This window comes from Heteronotia binoei, chromosome 3, assembly GCF_032191835.1.
Source record: "Heteronotia binoei isolate CCM8104 ecotype False Entrance Well chromosome 3, APGP_CSIRO_Hbin_v1, whole genome shotgun sequence".
In the NCBI taxonomy this organism is placed as follows: Eukaryota; Metazoa; Chordata; class Lepidosauria; order Squamata; family Gekkonidae; genus Heteronotia; species Heteronotia binoei.
Window position 1 is genome coordinate 21,693,841 of NC_083225.1, and position 21,155 is coordinate 21,714,995.

Below are 21,155 nucleotides of genomic sequence, written 5' to 3' on the forward strand. Positions count from 1 at the left end.
CATGTTCAATGGACCCCCCGCCTCCCAGAAATCACCATTTGATCACGCATGCGCCAAGAAAAGAGCATGATAGTATTGGATGTCTGATCGCTCAACGACAGAATGAGTCGCATTCTTGGATGCTCGTCTGATCAGCCCTGCATCGAATCAATATTCAGCGGTTCAAATTTGAGCACTACACACCCGCTTTTAATGTGACGTGTGACCGCACCCCTGGAACACTTCAAAGGACTCCAAAGGGAGAAGACAGGCAGGATTTCTTTGGGGGGGGGGGGGGAACAGGGCCTATGGGAGAACAGTATCCCAAACTGGAGAGAAGTGGTTTCCCGTAGCTTGGGGGTAGGAGCGGATATTGGAGCTCAAGGAGAACACAAACTGGACCTTTTTGGTCTGAAGACCGCATTAGGGAGGACAGAGCATTCACAACAGGCACACGGTCTCCAGGGCCTCTCAGAAACAAACGTTAATTCAGTTTTTCATATTAAAAACAATCTGGACTATTGCAGAGGGGCCTTGGCTCAGTGGCAGAGCCTCTGCTTGGCATGCAGAAGATCCCTGGTTCAATCCCCGGCAGCACCCGGCAGTGAAGAGGACCAGGTGGTAGGTAGGTGGTGTGAAAGACCCTTTTCTGCCTGAGACCACGGAGAGCAAGCTGCTGCCAGTCTAAGTAGACAAGACCGGCCTTGATGGACCAGCAGACGGATTCAGTACAAGGCAGCTTCATGAGATGCAGCCTGCTTCTTCCTACAGGGAGCTCAGGGTTGGACACCGAACACGCCCCCCCTTTGAGCAGGGCAGAAGGACTTGCGCAAAGGAAAAAGGGACTGAAGACAGCCCCCCACCCCAGCTCCGGCTCTTCTGGCACTTGTGTGTGTGGTGCCCTCAGTGCCGTGATGGGAGGGGTAGCTCAGCTGATCTTTTTTATGAAAAAAAGCCCAATCTTTCTGCTTCGGAAAAATACGTAAAACATCTGTTCTTTTGTTCACACTATGAAAAGGGACATACTGTTGTTATGCTTCAAGTATAATAACTATGTAATGTATATATCTGCAGGAACGGCTTAGGTGGGTTATACGTTAAAGGTCTCACTTTTATTATTAAATACCTGGAATGGTATTTTCAAAGTGCTTAGAGGGCTATCTTGATGAAACTGTCCAAGAAGTGCAACCCAGCACAGAAAGCCGCTGCAGAAGAAGCAGCGGCAGCACCGGAGGTTCTTCAACACAGCACGCGTGAGGCTTCTCGGGACAGACAAATCCTGGGGCCCCTAATGTCGACTGCTGGACTCCAGCAAGTCTTTCGCTTCATTGATCTTTGCTGCTAGGTAGGGAGAGCCACCTAAAGAAAGAGAAGGGAAGGAACAAGGTTCGTTGTGTTAAAAATCTACCAGAACTTTAGCTCAGCTGCCTCTTGTCCAAAGGCCCAGGCCAGTTTCACATGATCCCACCGCGTGGCTGCTTTCACAGGACTACAGCTTTCATAGAATCATGGAATCACAGAGCTGGAAGGGACCTCCAGGGTCATCTAGTCCAACCCCCTGCACAATGCAGGAAACTCACAAACACCTCCCCCTAAATTCACAGGATCTTCATTGCTGTCAGATGGTCATCTAGCCTCGGTTGAAAAACCTCCAAGGAAGGAGAGGCCAATTTCATAGAATCCTAGAGTTTGAAGGGACCTCCAGGGTCATCTAGTCCAGGGGTGGCCAATTGTAGCTCTCCAGGTGTTTTTTGCCTTCAACTCCCATCAGCCCCAGCCAGCATGGCCAATGGCTGGGGCTGATGGGAGTTGTAGGCCAAAAATAATCTGGAGAGCTACAGTTGGCCACCCCTGATCTAGTCCAACCCCCTACACAATGCAGGAAACTCACAAACGCCTCCCCCCAAATTCACAGGATCTTCATTGCTGTCAGATGGCCATCTAGCCTCTGTTGAAAAACCTCCAAGGAAAAAGAGGCCAATTTCATAGAATCCTAGAGTTTGAAGGGACCTCCAGGGTCATCTAGTCCAACCCTCTGCACAATGCAGGAAATTCACAAACACCTCCCCCCCCATATATCCCCACTGACCCCTGCAGGCTCCACGCCCGGAAGATGGCTAAAACCTCCAGGACCCCTGGCCAAACTGGCCTGGAGACAAATTGCCGCCTGACCCCATTGTGTCCGTCAGCATTTCCCTGAGTGTGTCAGAAAGGGCCACGAGAATGAAGCCCAGAGGCAGCCCTTCCTGCCCTCCGGCTCATCATCTGCCTAAGTTCTGCCTGCGTTCATCTTTCTGCTGGAGGGATGCTCTGAAACACAAGAGTCCAAAGTGTTGTATTTGGACCCTTATGCTACGAAAAGACACAGCCCCAAGAGCTGCTTGTGAGGATCATCAACCGTTTTCGCACACAGCTCACCTCGCAGTCACAATCCTGTTCCCTCCGCAGCGTCCGGTTGGATTTCCCACCGTCTACGCCGGAGTTACAGGAAGTGCCGCGGCTTTTGCGTAGCAAACGCAAACCGCTAAAACCCAGTTTATTTTTGCTACGCAGAAGCCGCGGCACTTCCTGTAACTCCGGCGCAGATGGTGGGAAATCTGACCGGATGCTGCGGAGGGAACAGGATTGTGACTGCGAGGTAAACTGTGTGCGAAAACGGTTATCTTCTCTGAGAAGAAAACTGAGAAATGATGATATTAGAGTGAGGGTCTAATGAGATTTGTGAGGTCTTAGACAGCTGCCGGGACCTGAGCTCTGGATTTCAGAATGCCACCCCTTCTAGAGTGCAGAGCTGCTCCCCCCACCAGCCCGACGGACAAATCCTGGGACCCTCATGTCCTGGGACCCTTCCCAGGAGGGAGACGCCAGAGAGGCCTGCAGAAGCCTTCAGCGGCCGCCAGCGGTGGTGGGGGTGAGGGGGGCTGTACAGCAGTGGGCTTGAGTAGCAGCACACAGGCAGGAGCAGGACCTCACGCAGGCCGGCCCTCTCCATCCAGGAGTCGAGACACAAACATCCTGCCAGAAGCCTCCGGCCACCTCCTCCCTCCTCCCAGGCCAGCCAACAATCCAACTACCATTCAGCAGCATCAACATTTGTCTGTTACTCTCCCCTTGAGACCCAACCAGCTGCCTCCTGCTCAGACCTGTGGCCGTGAACTCGCTGTGCCCCTAGCCTGGTGCCCCCCGAGCCCACACCTAAATCTTTTGGATATAATACAATACACAAAAAAACAGTACAGAGTTCTCGTAATGGTTATTAAGTTAAAAATATGTAAGCAAGTAAAATATTGTCCTAAAAACCAAACTGCAATTCATATAGTCTAACGTCAACTAGATACCGTGAAGCAAAATAGCGAGAGCTCCGTTTGTCTTTATAATTGCATGAAGGGAAAACATGATAGAAAAAACTCCCTGTACGCGAGAGAGGCTGATCCATACCCAACAGGACAGACTACACGGTGAAAGAACGTAATCACAAAGGCAGAATAAGACTTAGCAATTGCGCTTAATGTTTTTAATCTAGCTGATATTACTTGGTATGAATTGCAATTTGAGTTCTGAAACAATGTTTTATTTATTTACGTAATTTTTAACTAATAACCGTTACGTAGTTGGGAGATCTCAGGATTGTATTTATATATAACAAATTCCCTCGAAGAAGCCTGTTGGTGAAACACTGAAGTTACTTTCAGCTGGGCAATAAAATGTATTTTTTTCCCCAGTTTATTTGCACCGGGGGGGCTCTTGGCATTTTTGGCTGGCTGGTGCAGCCCCCTTTTATTTTCTCCTTCCTTTGGCAGTCAAGATAGGCTTGAACGGGGGGTGGGGGGGCACGGGATGCCGCAGCCCTCCCAGGGCAGCGACAGGCAAAAAAGGCCACTCAAAACAAAAACAGGCACCGCAGAACGGGATGGGAAGCAGCTTAGAGAAACGAGCCACGCCCATACAAGCCCAGGAGGTGCCCTGGAGAGCTGGAGATTTGGGGTCTTCTGCCGCTTGACTCAGGCACTGCTTCACTTCGCGCTGTCAAGGCAGAGCACCAGGGGTCCATCCCAAGCAGCCTCCCAGCCAGCTGACGCTGGTGCTCTCTGACTGGTATCAGGCAGCAAGTCTTGGGTACTCCCTGATGCAGGAAGTCTCCAGTGTTCCGCTTTTAGCCCTGGCACCATCTGCTGTTCCTGGAGTCTGAGCCAGTGTGGCAAACTGGGCAGCCTCCCAGCACACAAGCAGCAGCAGGAGGAGAGCCCAAGTCTCAAGTCACCAGGACAACTCTGGATGCGATGCCGGGCCCAAAGAAGTGGGTTAGTCAGCTAGGTCCCCCCTTCCCCCCCGGTGCTCTCCCTGGAGGCCGTTTCCCCCACCCAAGGAGTTGCTGGGAAGTCTAAGAAGCAATAATGGAAATGGATTTGGAAAGGCTGCATTTTGATCCCCGTTCATCACATTCGCCTCCAAACGTGCCGTTTTCTGACTCCCTCAATCTGATCCAGCCAATCCATGAAAAGAGCCCATGTGTGCTCAGCACCTTTCACCTCAACAACTAGTCAGACTTTAAATTTACTCTCCTGAAAGGAGAAGGAATAAACTGTAAATCTGCCAACCACATATAAAAGTCTTCGTTTCCCCTTTTTTTGGCTTTTTAAATACTGTGTAACTCCGAACCATCTGCTGTATCCAAGTACAAACAGCAATGAACATATGGCTTCCCTTCTTAGGCAGCTGCAGTGTAGTTAAAGTTATAATAACAGCTTTTGGGGGGGAGATGCGTTTGCATTAAAAATCTGGCTAGTTAAAACATCTGTGCAGGGCTTTATAGTTTAAGGGCGTTAAAATCTAGAACGTGCATTTGTCATTTGTATCACATTCCACTCAAAAAGTTACGTGCAAGTCTATTTATGGCTTCAGGAACAAATCTGCAAGTTGGTGGGGATGCTTTCATGGCTCAGCTCTTTCCTTCTCCAAAAGGCCAGCCATTCCACACGGCAGGTCCTGTAGATCCACCGCTTGACAGCTATTTACTCTGTGAACTACTGAACGATCCCAAAAACAGCCCCTGCGAAGGTCCCCAGAGACTGAATGTTAATCTGTTGCAGGCAGGCTGAACACACAGCAGCTCTGTTTTTAACTTGGGAAGAAGCTGCGTCTAAATAGGAAAGCTGCATTTGGGTCTCCACACATAATTATGCTCTGCAAAGGGAGGAGGAGGTCTGGCCGTTCCTGCTCACACCTCCTGCGCGTGACAATCCGAGCGTACCTTTATCAGGGTGATTCAAAACCATGATTCGTCTGTGAGCAGTTCTTATCTTGGTCTTGTCAGCAGATGGACTGTAAAAAAATAAATGGAGGACTTGCCATAAATAATGACTCTGGCACGCTGTAAATTAGCTCTCTGAGTCTGAAATGCATCCGTTTCAAACAATCTAAGCATCTTTGCCATCTGGTGGGCAAACCATGCCACTGCATGCTTAAAGAACTACCCCCTTTAAAGTATCACCTGCTTCTGTCTTTTGGGGCACTTGAGCACTCAAAACACAGGTGCTGAACATGGGACAGGAAGCCGCCGGAAAAGAGCAGTCTGGGACCCACCCCCTGCAAGGACCTGCATGGTCTCTGCTCAGACCTGGGACAGCAGCACTCCCGTCACACTCTCTCTCTCTCTCTCTGCGGAGGGACACAATGCGTCCTGCAGTCTACCTGAGGCGCTCCACGGCTGTCATTTGCAAGGCCTCCCCACGCGTCTCAAAAGTGCACATCTCAAAAGACACGACTGCAGCAAAATTCCAACAGCAGCAGTGGAGAGAACACGCGGCTAGATCGCCAAGGTCTAGGAATGCCACACGGAGCGATGTGGTCCTTCAAAAAGCAAATTGCTCACTGATGTCATTTCCCCCCTTGATTTTGTATTTCTTCCAAAATTTAAGATGCTTTGGTTATGAGCAGCTGTGTGGCTGATATGAAGGAGAGGCAAAAAGGCAGGAACAACTACGGTATCTGTAGGCCAGGAGCAGACAACACTATGCAATGCTCTTAAGAGGCCTGCCTGCTTCCAAAATTAGGAGGAGGAGATTGGATTTATACCCCACCCTTCACTATCCAAAGGAGTCTCAGAGCAGCTTCCAATCTCCTTTCCCTCCCCTCAACAGACACCCTTTGAGGCAGGTGGAGCTGAGAGAGCTCTGACAGAAACTGCTCCTGAGAGGAACAGCTCTGTGAGAACTTGTGACTGACTCAAGGTCACTCCAGCAGCTGCATGAGGAGGAGTCGGGAATCAAACCCAGTTCTCCCTGACAAGTGTCTGCACACTTAACCACTACACCAAAATCATCCGGGGCTCTGGGTAGGGTTCCCAACTCCAGGTAGGGAACTTCCTGTAGATTTGGGGCGAAGAGCTTGGAGAGGTAGGATTTGGAGAAAGAAGGAACCTCAGTGGGGTATAACGCCATACAGTCCATCCCCTTTCCTCTGCACCAGCTGAGCTGTGTCTGAGTCTGGAGATGGGTTGCAATTCCAAGAGATCCCCAGACCCCACCTGGAGGCTGGCAAGCCCAGGCTTAGAGCTCAACAATTGCTCTTCCTTTTTCAAAAACGGGAAATGCATGGACTTTCAACTCTCCAAGTTCTGCACAAGATTCCACATAGAAGACGACATGTCTGAGCAGCAGGAAGGCAGCAGCGGAGTGTGCTGCTTGTGAGATGTGGGAATTAGTTCCTGAACTTGCTGGTTTTTCCTTCCCACCCCAGCCCCTTTTTACTTTTTGCACTGCTCCCAGAAAAGCAAGAAATAAATGCAAATAACAACCACTTTGTTTCCAGAACAGCAAAGGGCAGGCCGACACTAAATTGTGCAGTTGTTTTGCGGGAAGGCACCACCAGATGCGGGAAGGAAGGAAGGAAGGAAGGAAGGAAGGAAGGAAGGAAGGAAGGAAGGAAGGAAGGAAGGAAGGAAGGAAGGAAGGAAGGAAGGGAGGGAGGGAGGGAGGGAGGGAGGGAGGGAGGGAGGGAGGGAGGGAGGGAGGGAGGAAGGAAGGAAGGAAGGAAGGAAGGAAGGAAGGAAGGAAGGAAGGAAGGAAGGAAGGAAGGAAGGAAGGAGGGAAGGAGGGAAGGAAGGGAGAAAGAAAGAAAGAAAGAAAGAAAGAAAGAAAGAAAGAAAGAAAGAAAGAAAGAAAGAAAGAAAGAAAGAAAGAAAGAAAGAAAGAAAGAAAGAAAGAAAGAAAGAAAGAAAAATTAAGACACCTTTCTAAAAAAAAAGAGGGGGGTGTTTCTTCCCTGTATTTTAAAATATGAATTGCGGAGCACTCACCTGATGCCTAAAATAAGACTAGCTTCTCGCCGATTCATTTTCTGTTCAAATCCCCCTTTATAGTAGGAGGAGAGACTCTATACGGGAGAGACAGGAAGAAATCATTAGAAGTGTGTACAAGAGGCTCCCCAAAAGACAGATAAGAGACAATATTAGGACTGTTGTAAATATTGTAGAGTATTACGAAAGACATCCAGAAAAGGAAGTAGCATTATTCTTTGCGGATGCAGAGTTATGGAGTTGGGAGAAGACTTTATAAGGATGATAAAAGCAATATACACTGAACAACGTGCAAAGCTATGTATAAATGCAGACCTTACAGAAGATATGATAATCAGTAAAGGTACAAGACAAGGGTGTCCGCTCTCTCCATTGTTGTTTATAATGACACTTGAAATTTTACTGATGCAAATTCAAGAAGACAAAGAAATAGAATGATTAAAAATAAAAGTATTTACTTATAAATATACAGCATTTGCAGATGATATAATGTTTATAAATGAAAATCCCACTCAAGTAACACCTTTGCTGTTAGCTAAAATACAAGAATATGGAGAACTGGTGGGATTTTATATAAATAAAGAAAATTTTATGTAAAAATATGCAAATAAGTAAACAAAAGGAGCTACAAAAGCGAACGGGTTGTGAAGTTACCTCGAAGGTAAAATATTTGGGTGTGGAGATAGCAATGAAGAATAATGATTTGTTTAAAAATAATTATGAGAAGCTATGGCGTAAAATGGATGAAGACATGATAAAATGGAATAAACTTAATTTTTCATTGCTGGGAAGAATAGCTGCAATTAAAAAGAACATTTTACCAAGAATAATGTATTTACAAACTATTCCGATTGTGAAGGACAGCAAACAGTTTAACAGATGGCAGAGGAAGATCTCAGAATTTGTGTGGGCTGGGAAGAAACCAAGAATTAAAATGAAAATTTTAACAGATGCAAAAGAGAGAGGAGGACTCCAATAACCAGATTTAAAACTATATCATGAAGCAGTCTGCTTAGTGTGGATAAAAGAATGGGTGATGCTACTAAACAGAAAACTTTTGGCGTTGGAAGGTCATGGAAACAAATTCGGCTGGCACGCTTATATGTACTATGGGAAAAAAAAGATGGATGGTTTTTTCTCTCACCATTATATAAGAAATAATTTGTTGAATACTTGGATGAAATATAAGAAATATGGTGATAAGAGAAAACCGTTATGGATAGTGCCAGCAGAAGTGATAAAAATAACAGCGGAACTGGATGAAGAAAAGTGGTTATATAATTAGCTATTAAAAATACAAGGCGGTAAAATAGAGTTGAAAACTGCAGAAGAGTTGAATAATAAATATGACTGGTTTCAAATGCAACAAATAAAAAGCTTGGTGGAAAAAATATCAAAACTGAAGGAATAAGAAAAGAACAAACAGAAATGGAAATAGTTCTTCTTGGAGATAATGAAAAATTAATTTCAAAACTATATAAACTGCTTTTGAAATGGTCTACAGAAGATGAAGTAGTGAAATCTCAAATAATTAAGGGAGCAATCAATGTAAATAAAGAAATACAGGTGGAAACTTGGGAATATCTTTGGAAGAATTCTATAAAGCTCTCAACATGTCATAGTACTAAAGAGAACTGTTTTAAAATGAAGCATAGATGGTATATAACTCCTAAAAAGTTGGCAAAGATGAACAATAAGATGCCAGATAGGTGTTGGAAGTGTAAAAAACATGAAGGTTCTTTTTACCATATGTGGTGGACTTGTGAAAGAGCAAAAAAGTATTAGCAGATGATTCAACAAGAAATATCTAGGATCTTGGGATATGAAATCAAGAAAGTTGCAGAGACTTTTTTGTTGGGATTATATATGGAAAAATTTCCAAAAGAAGATAGAACTATAATTTGGTACTTGCTCTCAGCTGCTAGGACATTGTATGCTCAGTTGTGGAAGCAAGAGAAAATACCAGAGAAATGGGATTGGATTTTAAAAGTTATAACATGGAATGAAATGGACAAACTGACAAGAATTCTGAGAGACTATGATTTAGAAAATTTTAAGTTGGAGTGGAAGAAGTTTAGAAGTTATATAGAAAAAGAGTGGAAAGTAAAAGGACTGGACAATTTTTGATAATGATTAAGCCTTAAAAGAAAGAAAAATAGAAAATTTTGTTTTATTAGTGGTACCTTAAAATATTTGTATTTTAAGTATACAACACTGGCGGGGGTCAAGTAACGAGGGGAGGGGGGATTAGAAAAGTAATATATGGGTTAGAGAAAAAGAAGTAATTAATAATGCGAAGAATTGATTGCTACCATATGTTACTGTAATAAAATTGTTTTAAAACAGAAGTGTGTACAAGAGGCAATAACCTCCCTTCCTCTACATGGTCTCAGCCAAAGTGGCCCCCTCATTTGGAAGGCCAGAGATGAGCCACACCCACAGACCCCAGCTGCCTTTGCTCACAAGCCACTCCTCCACCCCCACAGGTTCTTCTTTCTCAATCCCACCCAAAATCTAGATTGTTGGTTCTCTGGGAAAGATCTGGGCATATCTCTTTTTGACTTAGGAAAGGCTGGAGAAGAAGAAGAGTTGATTTTTATAGCCTGCTTTTCTCTACTAAGCGGCTCTATGGTGCAGAGTGATAAAGCAGCAGTACTGCAGTACTGTGGTCTGAACTCTTTGCTCATGACCTGAGTTCGATACCGGCGGAAGCTGGATTCAGGTAGCCGGCCCAACGTTGACACAGCCTTCCATCCTTCCAAGGTCGGTCCAAGGAGTACCCAGCATGCTGGGGGGGGGGAGTGTAAAAGACTGGGGAAGGCAAAGGCAAACCACCCTGCAAAAAGTCTGCCATGAAAAAGTTGTGAAAACAACGTCACCCCAGAGTCGGAAACGACTGGTGCTTGCACAGGGGACCTTTCCTTTCCTTTCTCTACTAAGGGTGTGGAAAAAAAGAAGTTTTTTCCCCTGACTCAGGTCCACTGGACCCAGCAAATACTGGTATTCCTAAACACCAGTAGTGGTTTTGTACTGGGATTCGGGTAAGTATTCAGGAAACCTTAATTTATTTGGTTCCATTATACCCTATGGAGACTGCCCCATAGGGTATAACAGAGAAGGGATTTAATGTTTACTTTTTATTTTATTTATTTTATTTACTTTTAATTTGTATCCTGCCCTCTCCGCAAGCAGACTCAGGGCGGCTAACGACAGCTAAAAAATTACATTAAAACGACTAAAAATTACATTTACTTACAGAAATGACATTAAAATTGCTAACGATGCAAAACTAAAAAAAAAATGCTTGCTGAGTTGACTTGCTGAGTCATGCCATGGTGGGGGGGTGAGACTGTGCAAGTCAACTGAGCAAGTATTTAAACTTTAAATCCAACTCATGGGTACTGGATGTGCTTGGTGAGTGCTCTGCAACTAGCATTCCGGGAAGGTGAATTTGCAGGGTGGGAAAAGTGAAAGGGGAGGGGGGGGGAGCTTGCTTGCGGTAGCAGTGAAGGGGGGCTGGGAAGCTGACCCTTGGATGTTAGTGAGGGTGCCCGGGGCACCTTTTGGATACACAGTTGGCACCATAGCACCGAGAAGGCGGGGTTTGGCTTAGGGGAAGGAAGTGATCTACAAGGAAAAAGGAGTATGGGAGATGTGATCATGGCGGGGAGGGCGGAATACAAATCAAATCAATAAAAATAAAATCATGGTTGTGCCGGAGTCAACTCAGCAGGGATTTAAAGTTTAAATGCTTGCTCAGTTGACTCACAGAGTCACCTTGCCAAGTCCACTCAGCCTTCTAGCCATGCCCGAATAAAAGTTGAATAATATCAGCTTTTATTTGGGTGCGGCTGTTTTGGTAGTTGAATGCGGATCTCTAATTTGTACTTGGCTGAATAAATGCGTGAAAAATATCAATAAGGTATTTCGGAGGGTATTTATTTGACTTGGTATATACTGAGTGCACACTCCTATCCTTTACCTGAAGGAGTCTCAAAATGGCTTGCAATCTCCTTCTCTTCCTCTCCCCCAACAAGACACCCCATGAAGCAGCTGGGGCTGAGAGAGCTGAGTGAGAATGGTGACTGGCCCAAGGTCACCCGGCAGGCTTCATGCGGAGGAGGAGTGGGGAATCAAACCCGGTTCGCCAGACCAGAGTCTGCCACTCTTAACCACCACACCACACCAGCTCTCCTGTAAAGAGCGCTGAACAAAGGACAGTTAGAAAAGGCAGCCATCGCCTTAGCATGCTGAAGCTTTCCGGGAAGCTGCGCTTTTGTATTTTAGAAAGAGAAGCCAATGGCAAACTTAGAAGCCCGGAGGATGGGGAAAGCAGCACAAGTCCCACTTTATTTTTTGCACTGCGATCCATTGTCACACATTCTTTTACACCAGTATCGCCAGAGAAATGCACAGGAATGCAATTCCGGCTGGTTTTGTGTCGGGGTGAGGCCTAATATGCAAATGAGTTCCTGCAGAGCTTTTTCTACAAGAAAGCCCTTTATGAAGTAATGGTGACATCAGGGGGTGTGTGGTCTAATATGCAAATGAGTTCCTGCTGCACTTTTTCTACAAAAAAAAGCCCTGGGTATCATTATTCCTAAATATGACTGATGGCATGAGGACCAATTTTACAGGTTGAGAGCTTACAAGAAATCATCCGGGGGAGAGAAATGACTGGGAAACTCTCCTTTCCCCCACGTGAGGTGGAGACAGACGAATGGTTTTAAGCTCCCTGAGGCCTGAAACCCTGCCACCTCGCAAAAGAGTAGCAATTGCCAAGATGCAAGAAAACCTCCTCTTCAAATACCTATTGTGGGTTTTTTTTTTAAGGGACAGATATAGTAACCTCAAAAACCTGGGATAAACTCTGAAGAAACTTCAATCCAGAAACATTCCTTTGGTGTCTAACGTTTGGACACTCCAGAATCATACCTATCTTTAATGTGTGGGCATAAAGGAAGCCGATTTGATTTTGTAATATGATCAAAGGGAGCAGAATCTTTGTCTTTTAATGAGAAGATTTCAGCGGCGGAGAAGATAAGAGCACCTTTTATCAATACTTTTCAAATCAGACTATATTTGACACAATCGTTGGAAGTAAAAAGAAGATGTCAGGCCTCTTAGCAGTTTTGTGAAATCATTCTTAGCTCCTGCTTTTAAAGGCAGGACAGTGACGCTGTTAGGCGCACTGAGTAACAAAAGTACGTGTGCAGCAGATACACAGGCTGGGGTTTACAGAAGCTGGTAAATAATGAGCTTTGGGGAATCCTTTGAACAAGAGAGCCTGCCGTTCCAACCTTAGCCAAAGAAAAGGAATTAAATTTGCCACCAGAGTTCTGATTGGATTGACACTAGTAAGATTAAACGCAGCAATTCACTACTTAACAATGGAGGGGGGGGAGAGGCCTGATTTTTGCAGGGGGGGGGCGGGGACAGAGCCAGGGAAGAAGCTGTCACCATCAATAAAGAGGGGCAAAGCAGCTCTTCTGTCTGCCTCAAAGGTCTCCATCATGTGGAATACTATGCCATTCATAAAATGCAGGGGTGTCAAAGTAGGTTTTTTTTTTAAAAAAAGAATATTGTTTTAAAAATTTTATGTGCCTGCCTTATTCCCAAACCATGCCAAGACACAAGGTGCCTTGACCAGTTCCGCAGGGCCTGCAAGACCACCCTTTTCAGGATGGCCTTCGCTGGCTGAGAGACCGCTGTTGGGTGACTTCCGCTATTATCATTTATAAATGGAATTAGCACCTGGAAACTTGTTTAATACTCGATTAATTGGAATGTTTTAAAGCTAATGTGATTTTAAACTCTGTATAATTTTTATGAAATGTTGTTAGCCGCCCTGAGCCCGCCTCGGCGGGGAGGGTGGGATATAAATAAAATTTTTTTATTATTATTATTATTATTATTATTATTAGGTGGGCAACAGCAATATACGGACAACCGGATAAAACAAACTGTAAAAGAACAGGCATGAGACCCTGAAAACGACTCTCAAACACCTCGTGCCCCCAATAGCAGGGCATGCCCCTCCCTTTACCCCAGGCCACTTGAAAATCTGAACCCGGGGGGGGGGGGAATGATTGCTGCATGACTCTTTTTCAACAACAAGGAAGTCCTCTGGTACCTCTGCAATTATTGTGGCACGAGTTTGCACCACAGGCCAGCTCAGTTGGATACATGACCTGGTTCCCCTACGTGGACGGGCTTTCCACCCTGCATAGAGGGAGAAGGAGAAATCGTTTTGCTTTCTTGAAAGAGACCCGAGGGCTCAACTTACGGCGCTTGAAATTTTCCTTGCTGTTCCAGAGATTACTTGTTCCAGCGGCTTCCAGAACTGGAAGGCGTACCGACCTAGGAAACATTGAGACAAAAGGACTGCGGTCTGGCGGTCTGTAGGAAAGCAGGCAGCGACGGTCGCCTCGCAAAAGATCTGATTAGTTATCTTATTTACAAGGAAGTCCAAACTGTTGCCCTCCCTGAATGGCTGGGTTTGGAGTCCCCCCCCCCCCCCCCCCGCCCAGCCCGGCGCAGGAAAGAGCTGGCAGGCACTGAGCGTGCTCCCTCTTTGCCGTGTGACGAGAGGAAGCCTCTCTTTTAAGAAGCTGCCTGCGAGGAGTGACCCTCCATGGCTGGGGCTCCAGCCCTCCACTTCCTTGGCCTTTGATTAATCCGCCTTCTGGATTTCAGGGATGGCTACAACATACGCTCAGGATTTTCATTGCCAGGTGTGAAAAGAGGACCCTGCAGATTCTATTTGAAGGAGGCTTCTACAACTAGGGCATTGCTCAGAACCTCAGCTTTTCATTCTGTTCCCAACGGAACCAGTGTAGGCCCAAGGCTCCAATCCCACATAGGCCAGTCCCACAGTCTCGCATCCTCATCTACCTCACAGGGTTGTTGTGTGGATAAAATGGAGGAGGGGAGAATCAGGCATGCTCCTCTGAGATAGACCAGCAGTCCTCACTCCGTGGCTCATGAAGTGCCCACATCCACACACACACAAAGAGCATAATGTAACTATGACTATTAGAGTATGCAACTGTATAACTTTTTAAAGGACCAGAGCGCTTCTGCAAATGTGGGGTTTCCTCACCCACCCCTGCTCGAGCCCTTGTGTCTGGGGGGGGTGGGGTGAGGGGAAGGGCTCCTCTCGGGGCCTTCTCTCCCCCTCTTCAGCGTGAGGCACAGCAGGTCAGGCCAGGGAGAAGGGAAACGACCAGGGAGGAAGGGAAGTCAAATCTCCATCACCCACCAGGGCCAGCTCGGGCAGCTGCAGGGGGGGGGGCTTCTCTCTCTCTCTCTCCCCCTCCCTCCCCTCTGCAGTCAGATGGCTTTCTGGCTGGCAGCTGCCCCCGTGTTGGGATGTAAGCAGAGGCTGGGCGGGGGGGCAGAGAGGACTGGCCCCAGACTTCATCCCAAAGCTGAGAGACGCCAACAGCTGCTCCACGCTCCACTTCCTCCAACAGCAGCTGTTTGAAGGGGGAAACGGTGTGCAACCGCTGGGCTCACCAGGCAATGGCACCACCCACTTTTCTGGAAAGGTGACGCTTTGGGGAAAGCCACAGGTCACATGGCTCTGAAGGCGTTGCTGAGTAAGTACCCTTGAAGCAGACAGAACAGTGGTGCCACCTGAGGCTGCTCCCACACAGGCAACAGTTCTGCGTCTCTCCAATCGTGCCAAGAGAGCACCCCCAAGCGGAAGAGGACTTTTCTAACACAACAGAAATTGTTAGGTTGTGGCAACACAAATAATACGAGGCAGACAGTATGGAATTATACCCCGCTGAGATTGCTTCCCTCCCCAAACTCCACCCTCGCAGGTTTCAAATTGGGAGGGGGGGGCCATTCTCCAGGTATTTGGCAAGCCCAGCTGTGAGACTCCACAGCCAGGAGCAGTTCAGAGCAACAGGGAAGCGCAGGACGGAAGGTGGCACGAGAAGCAGGCTGTCTATCACCAAGTCAGAACTCAAGACCTCAACAAAAGGAAGTGAAAGAGCACCAAACAGGCCTGAAATAAGGCAGAGTATTTTTGGGGGGGGGGGTGGGAGGGATATTCTCCAGCAATGGGTGTGTGATGCTTCACCTGGAAGGGGAAGATTCAGCCCCATTTGGTCCAGCAACAAAATTTACCCCCGAGTTGCATTAGCGCTTCTCCAAATTCCTCCTTGACAGTCTATGGCACCCCCTGGCCCAGATCCACACAATTAAACCAGCTGCCTTGGCCATTAAAATGGGTCTCCAGGATCCCTTCCTCCCACTGCTCAGCCTCTCTCTGGCTGCAGCAGACTGGACGTGGCCCAGGTGGGTGTCCGGCAGTGTGACTCTGCTCCCAGGCGCCTGCAGAGCCCTGCTCTCCTTCCAGTCCTGCACTACCCACCCCCCACTCTATCCAGGTCAGCATCATCTACTTAGACAGGCAGCAGGCAGCTCCCCAGGGTCTCTGGTGGGGAAAGGCCTTTCCCATTACTTTCCACTCAATTCTTTCCCCAGGAGATGCCGGGGATTGAACCTGGGACCTTCTGCAGGCCAAGCAGAGGCTCTGCCACTCAGCCACAACCCCCTCCTCCAATCACATGGGTCCCTTCTGGGCAGGCCCACCATTCCCCCCCCCCCAAAAAACCCCCACCATTTGTTTTACTTACCTGCAAAAGCAACGGCTGCAACGCCCAGACCGACAGCGATCATAGATCTGGCCTGTTAAACAAAAAAGGAAGCAAAGTTATAAAAGTGTGACGATAAAGAGTCCAGGCATTTTAAAAGAGACTCTGTTTATACAACTCCCAAAAGCAGAATGTTTTCGAGTACGGAATAGGAACCCCCCCTCCCTTTTCCCACCGGGACGTTTCTCCGCCACAGCGTCAGCTCCAACCTGCTGCACCCACGAGCACCACCCCCCACCCCCAGCTGAGGAACTCAGAGCTTTCCTCAATAAAGCCCCCTGGCCCTCACAAGCACTCAAGGCCAGCAAAGCCGAGAGCTTCAGAGCCAAGTGGGGACTCAAAGCCCACAGAGCAGGGGTGGCCCACAGGTGTGTGTGGGGGGGGGATGCCCTTTCCCTTCAGGGGAGATTATTTACCAGACAACAAGCCCTGACACACTTCAAGGCAGGGGTGTCAAACTCATTTCTCATGAGGGTCGGATCTGACATAAATGAGATTTTGTTGGGCCGAGCCATGTTGGGCGGGGCCGTTGGGCGGGGCCATGTGTGTACCCATTTAAGATTAGGTAGCAGAGATATTAAATTTACAAAGGACAGAGACAAACACAGTTAAATTTAAAAAAAAAAAAAAGAACATGGTCTTTAAGGTGCTTTCTTTGTATTTCTCCCATGGGATCCAGGGAAGTGGGCAAAGGAAGCTCCTCACTTCCAGGGGATGAGGAGAGGGAGGAACCTCAGCCAATAGAAGAAAGAGAGGCTTGGCTCAGTAGCTCTGCTGTGCAACTGAGAGAGCCTGGCAGAGCAAGCTATCCCTCCTCCCCAAGGGAGGAGCCTCAGCCAATGGAGAAAACAGAGACTTTGCTCTGTAGTTCCTGTGCAATTGGGCAAGCCTTGCAAAGCAAGCTGTGATGCAGAAGGAAACGAGAGAGAGGGAGAAGGAAGCAGATGACAGTCAGTTGCTCGGGGGGGGGGGGCTGATAGGAGCTCTCCGGGGGCCTGATTCGGCCTCTGGGCCACATGTTTGACACCCCTGCTCCAAGGGCCCATTTCCACACCTTTACCCTCTGTTAATGGGACAGGACCTTTCCTCCCAGGCCTGAGGGCAACCCTAACCCCACACCGCCGAGCCCTGCTCCCCTGCCCAAGTTTGCGTGTCCCTCCAACAAACCAGGACTATTCCACCCATCCACCCCCCACACACACCGCCGGGTGCAGGAAAGGAGAGGTCATGCTCTGCTTCTTCCTCGTTCCCCCCCCCCTTCCACCCTGAGGATCAGGGGTCTCTCCAACCTCGTTTGAGTCTGGGAGGGTGGTGGTGGGTGCGGCCACAACATGGCTGCTGTAGGGAGTGAAATCACACAGAGGAAGCCCACATGCAGGGGAAAGGAGAAGCAGTTCTGAAAGTACACTGGGGAAAACAGAGAGAGAATAAAACAGATACCGTTGTGGCAGCTGCCGCTGAAGCATCGTTTTCATCTGCACATCCAATGAGACCTCCAGTGGCCAGTCACAAGCCCCTCTGGGAAGAAGCCCCACCCACCTGCTCAAAACATTTGGGGGGGCACCAGGGAAAGTGCCAGCGGGCACCATGGGGTCTACAGGCACCACACTGGGCCCCCATTGCTCTGAGGGAGGCATTGCTCTGTGGGCACCAAGACTGGGTGTGGGAACTAATGCACTGCATGGTACTTCTTGCAAAAGTGCACTGGAATAATCTCAGACTTGCTTGCCTGTAAACCTGAATTCTCGCCAATGAATTCTCTTGACAATTTCAATTTATTACCATCTTCACTTTCCTAGCTAGGCCTGCTTTGGAGTCCTCTCTCTTTTACTTTTAATCCCGAGCTTCTGGGCCTGCAGCATTCCATCTCCTCCACTGGAGCCCAGTTCTTTTGGCACAGACAGACTCACAATTTACATGTGGTGCCCCAAACACATCTGGAAACATAGTGCCAGCATGGCTAAACGACAAGACGCAGAAGGGCAGGAATACGTGGACCCTTCTCTCAGCAGAGGGAAGTCAACAGTGAGGTCCCATAAAGCTAAGCTAATTAATTTCTTCATCAGTGATGTGGAACTGGGGGCCAGCAGCGGAGTGGCCACGTCTGCAGATGTCACCCAATTATTCAGGATGGCAGAAAACAAAGTGGGCTCAAGTTTTTAAACAGAAGCTAGATGGCCATCTGACAGCAACGCTGATCCCGTGAATGTACGGGGAGGCGTTTGTGAGTTTCCTGCATTGTGCAGAAGGGATTGGGACCAGACGACCCGGGAGGGGGCGTCCCTTCCGACTCTGATTCTATGAAGAGTTATAGGAAGATTTCTCTAAAAGGAATTTTAACTTTTAAATAGTATTATGTTTTAATCATTTAAACTGTATGTGTTGTGTGTTGCCCTGAGCCCGCCAGGGGTGTGTGTGTGTGTATACTACGGGACATAAATCAAACAAATAAATAGACAGGCTGAACTGGTAATAAAAGAGGGAGGGACAGTGGCTCAGTGGTAGAGCATCTGCTTGGGAAGCAGAAGGTCCCAGGTTCAATCCCTGGCATCTCCAAAAAAAGGGTCCAGGCAAATAGGTGTGAAAAACCTCAGCTTGAAACCCTGGAGAGCCGCTGCCAGTCTGAGAAGACAATACTGACTTTGATGGACCCAGGGTCTGATTCAGTATAAGGCAGCTTCATATGTTCATATGTTCAAAGAGGCAAATGAAGTTCAGCCGGGGTATGTGAACGGCAATGTACATTGGAACAAAAGCTGCTCATTTCAAATATGTCAGGATCTGAACTGACTGAGAAGATCAGGACGAAGTCGGAGTCCAGCAGCACCTTTAAGACTAACAGAGTTTGACTCTGCTTCCGTGTGCTAAAAGAAAAAGAAGGCTGAAAGAGACCAGGGTTGTAAGGAGAGAGCTAACTGGAAACGTGGCCTCGGCATGAGGCACTGGTGAAAAAGGCGAACCCCATGCTGGGGATTTTTATGAAAGGGACTGAGAATAAATTAGGGAATATTACCATGGACCTGCATAGCTCTGTACTTGGGAGGGGAGGCAGCAGAGGTAGAGCTCAGTCTCTTCAGATCTCGGAAGCTCAGCGGGGCCAGTGCTTGGATGGGAGACCACCAAGGAAGGCTCTGCAGGGGAAGGCCAGGAGAGACCCCTCTGCTTCTCCCTTGCCTCGAACGCCCCCCTTGCTGCAGCTGCCCTAAGTCAGATGTGACCTGTGGGCATTTTACACTCACACACAGCTCTGTGGTGCAGCCTCGTTTGGAAGACTGGGTGCAGTTCCGGCCACTATCTCAAAAAGGACGTCACAGAGCTGGCAAAAGTACAGAAGGGGACAACCAAGACAATTAAGGAATTGGAGCGCCTTCCCTAGGAAGAAAAAGCAGAAGTGTTTTGGACTTCTCGGTTAGAAAAGAAATTATGAAAAGAGGGGACACGGTAGAGGTTTATAAAATTATGCATGGGGTAAAGAGGGTCGACAGAGAGGACGTTCTCTCCCCAAATGCGAGAACTCTTAACGGCAGTGAATGAAGTTCACGGGCAGTAGATTCAGGACAGACAAAAGGAAACACTTCTTTAAACCGTGAGTGCTTAAAATGTGGAATTTACTGCCAGAGGATGTAGTGGCAGCCTGAGCAGAGACTCCTTTAAAAGGGCAGATTCATGAAGGGCAGAGCCTATCAGTGGCTGCTAGCCGTGGTGTCAGCTTGTATACACTGAAGTTCGCTTTATGACCTGATCTGCTTATTTACTGCTAACTAACCCCATGCCTTTTACCATACTAACCATAGCATTGTAGCGGAATGTGAAGAATGGCTGGGAGGTGGGAAGCCGAGGTGCCAACCAGCTTTTGAAGTGTAAAACATCTAGCTGGTTCCCAGGCGCCAGCAGGAACAAGCCGAGCCGAGCAAGGCCGTTGCAGGGGAGGAGAGGCTGCCCTGTCGGTGGGAGATAACAGATAGGCGCCCTGGCTATTCTCAACAGAAGAGCCCCAGTTTTATTATGGGAAATGATTTAAAACCCCTATCCTTTGATGTGTATCCATATATGCTCATGCTTGCACCCCTCTCGTTATTAGTATCAATGAACCTGCGTAGTGAAATGCATTGCTGTAATCAATAAAAGGAAACTTTGTTTTTAACAAAGCTAAGCCTGTTCATTGCTGGAACTTCAATGCCCCTTCGCTGACACGTGGTGCCTAAAGGGATATCGGATTTATATCCTGCCCTATACTCTAAATCTCAGAGTCTCAGAACAATCACAAGATCCTTTACCTTCCCCTCCCCCCCAACAGACACCCTGTGAGGTGGGTGGGGTTGAGAGAGCTCTTACAGCAGCTGCCCTTTCAAGGACAACTCCTACCTGAGCTATGGCTGACCCAAGACCCTTCCAGCAGCTGCAAGTGGAGGAGTCTATGCTTAAATTTCTATACTGTTTTGTTTCTGTATAAAAGCTCTTCGCAAGTTCTCTGCAGGTTTTATTAAAGCATCTGCTATGCAAACAACATGCAGCTTGAAAAATGGAACTCTAGAATTCTAACCCAACCTTCAAGGCATTGGTTAAGCGAACTCCATTTTGCGCTCCTGCACACTGTCCCCATTCAGAGCTTGCCTTCGTTTCCTACAAAAGCCACATTAATATTCTCTAACACCAGAGCAGATGTACCACTTCAAGTGATTACCATTCACCGTTGGAATTCTTGTCATGTTTTGCCTTGTTACGGAAACCCAAGTCATCATTTTCAAGAATAATTCTTTCCACTTGTGTAGCATCTTTAATCTAAGCCTCTTGAAGCGGTTTACAAACATTAATTCTTGCAACAGGAGGCACATGGTAATTAGGCAGCTCATCCTGCTAATGGGAAAGGGCGAGACGGGCCGCCCCCGGCCTTCCACGCAGGGTGGAAGAAAGCAAGGAAAGAGGAGCCGAAGAGCACAGGCGGATTCAGAAGGGCGGGATGGCAAAGGACTGAAGTGCTTGCAGGACCTCTGCGCTCTCTGAACAGTTCTGCTGCTCCATAGCAGGAATGAGTAGCTTACGTTTAAGATGTATCCCCGACCCTTTTAAATGAAAATATTCATGGGAATAGGAAACTTTGCATTTTTCCAAAAATAAGTAAATGATCCAGGAAAGCGCATGCCTTAAAATAAATGCAAAATAGTTTACGTAGCCATTTAAAAAATATTCTGTGTCATTTTTTACTAAGA

At 47.5% G+C, this 21,155-nt stretch overlaps 1 protein-coding gene across 1 annotated transcript in view; it reads right to left on the reverse strand.

The window, feature by feature from the left end:
- Positions 1-1,069: 1,069 nt before the first annotated feature.
- DNAJC15 (DnaJ heat shock protein family (Hsp40) member C15) overlaps positions 1,070-21,155 on the reverse strand; it is a 28,366-nt gene continuing 8,280 nt past the window's right edge. Inside the window, exons 3-7 of the mRNA XM_060233573.1 lie at positions 15,928-15,979; positions 13,563-13,636; positions 7,277-7,353; positions 5,231-5,301; positions 1,070-1,338 (exon numbers count right to left, since the gene is read on the reverse strand). Of these exons, the coding sequence (XP_060089556.1) occupies positions 1,268-1,338; positions 5,231-5,301; positions 7,277-7,353; positions 13,563-13,636; positions 15,928-15,979 (345 nt within the window). The 3' untranslated portion in view covers positions 1,070-1,267. The remainder of the gene's footprint in view (positions 1,339-5,230; positions 5,302-7,276; positions 7,354-13,562; positions 13,637-15,927; positions 15,980-21,155) is intronic.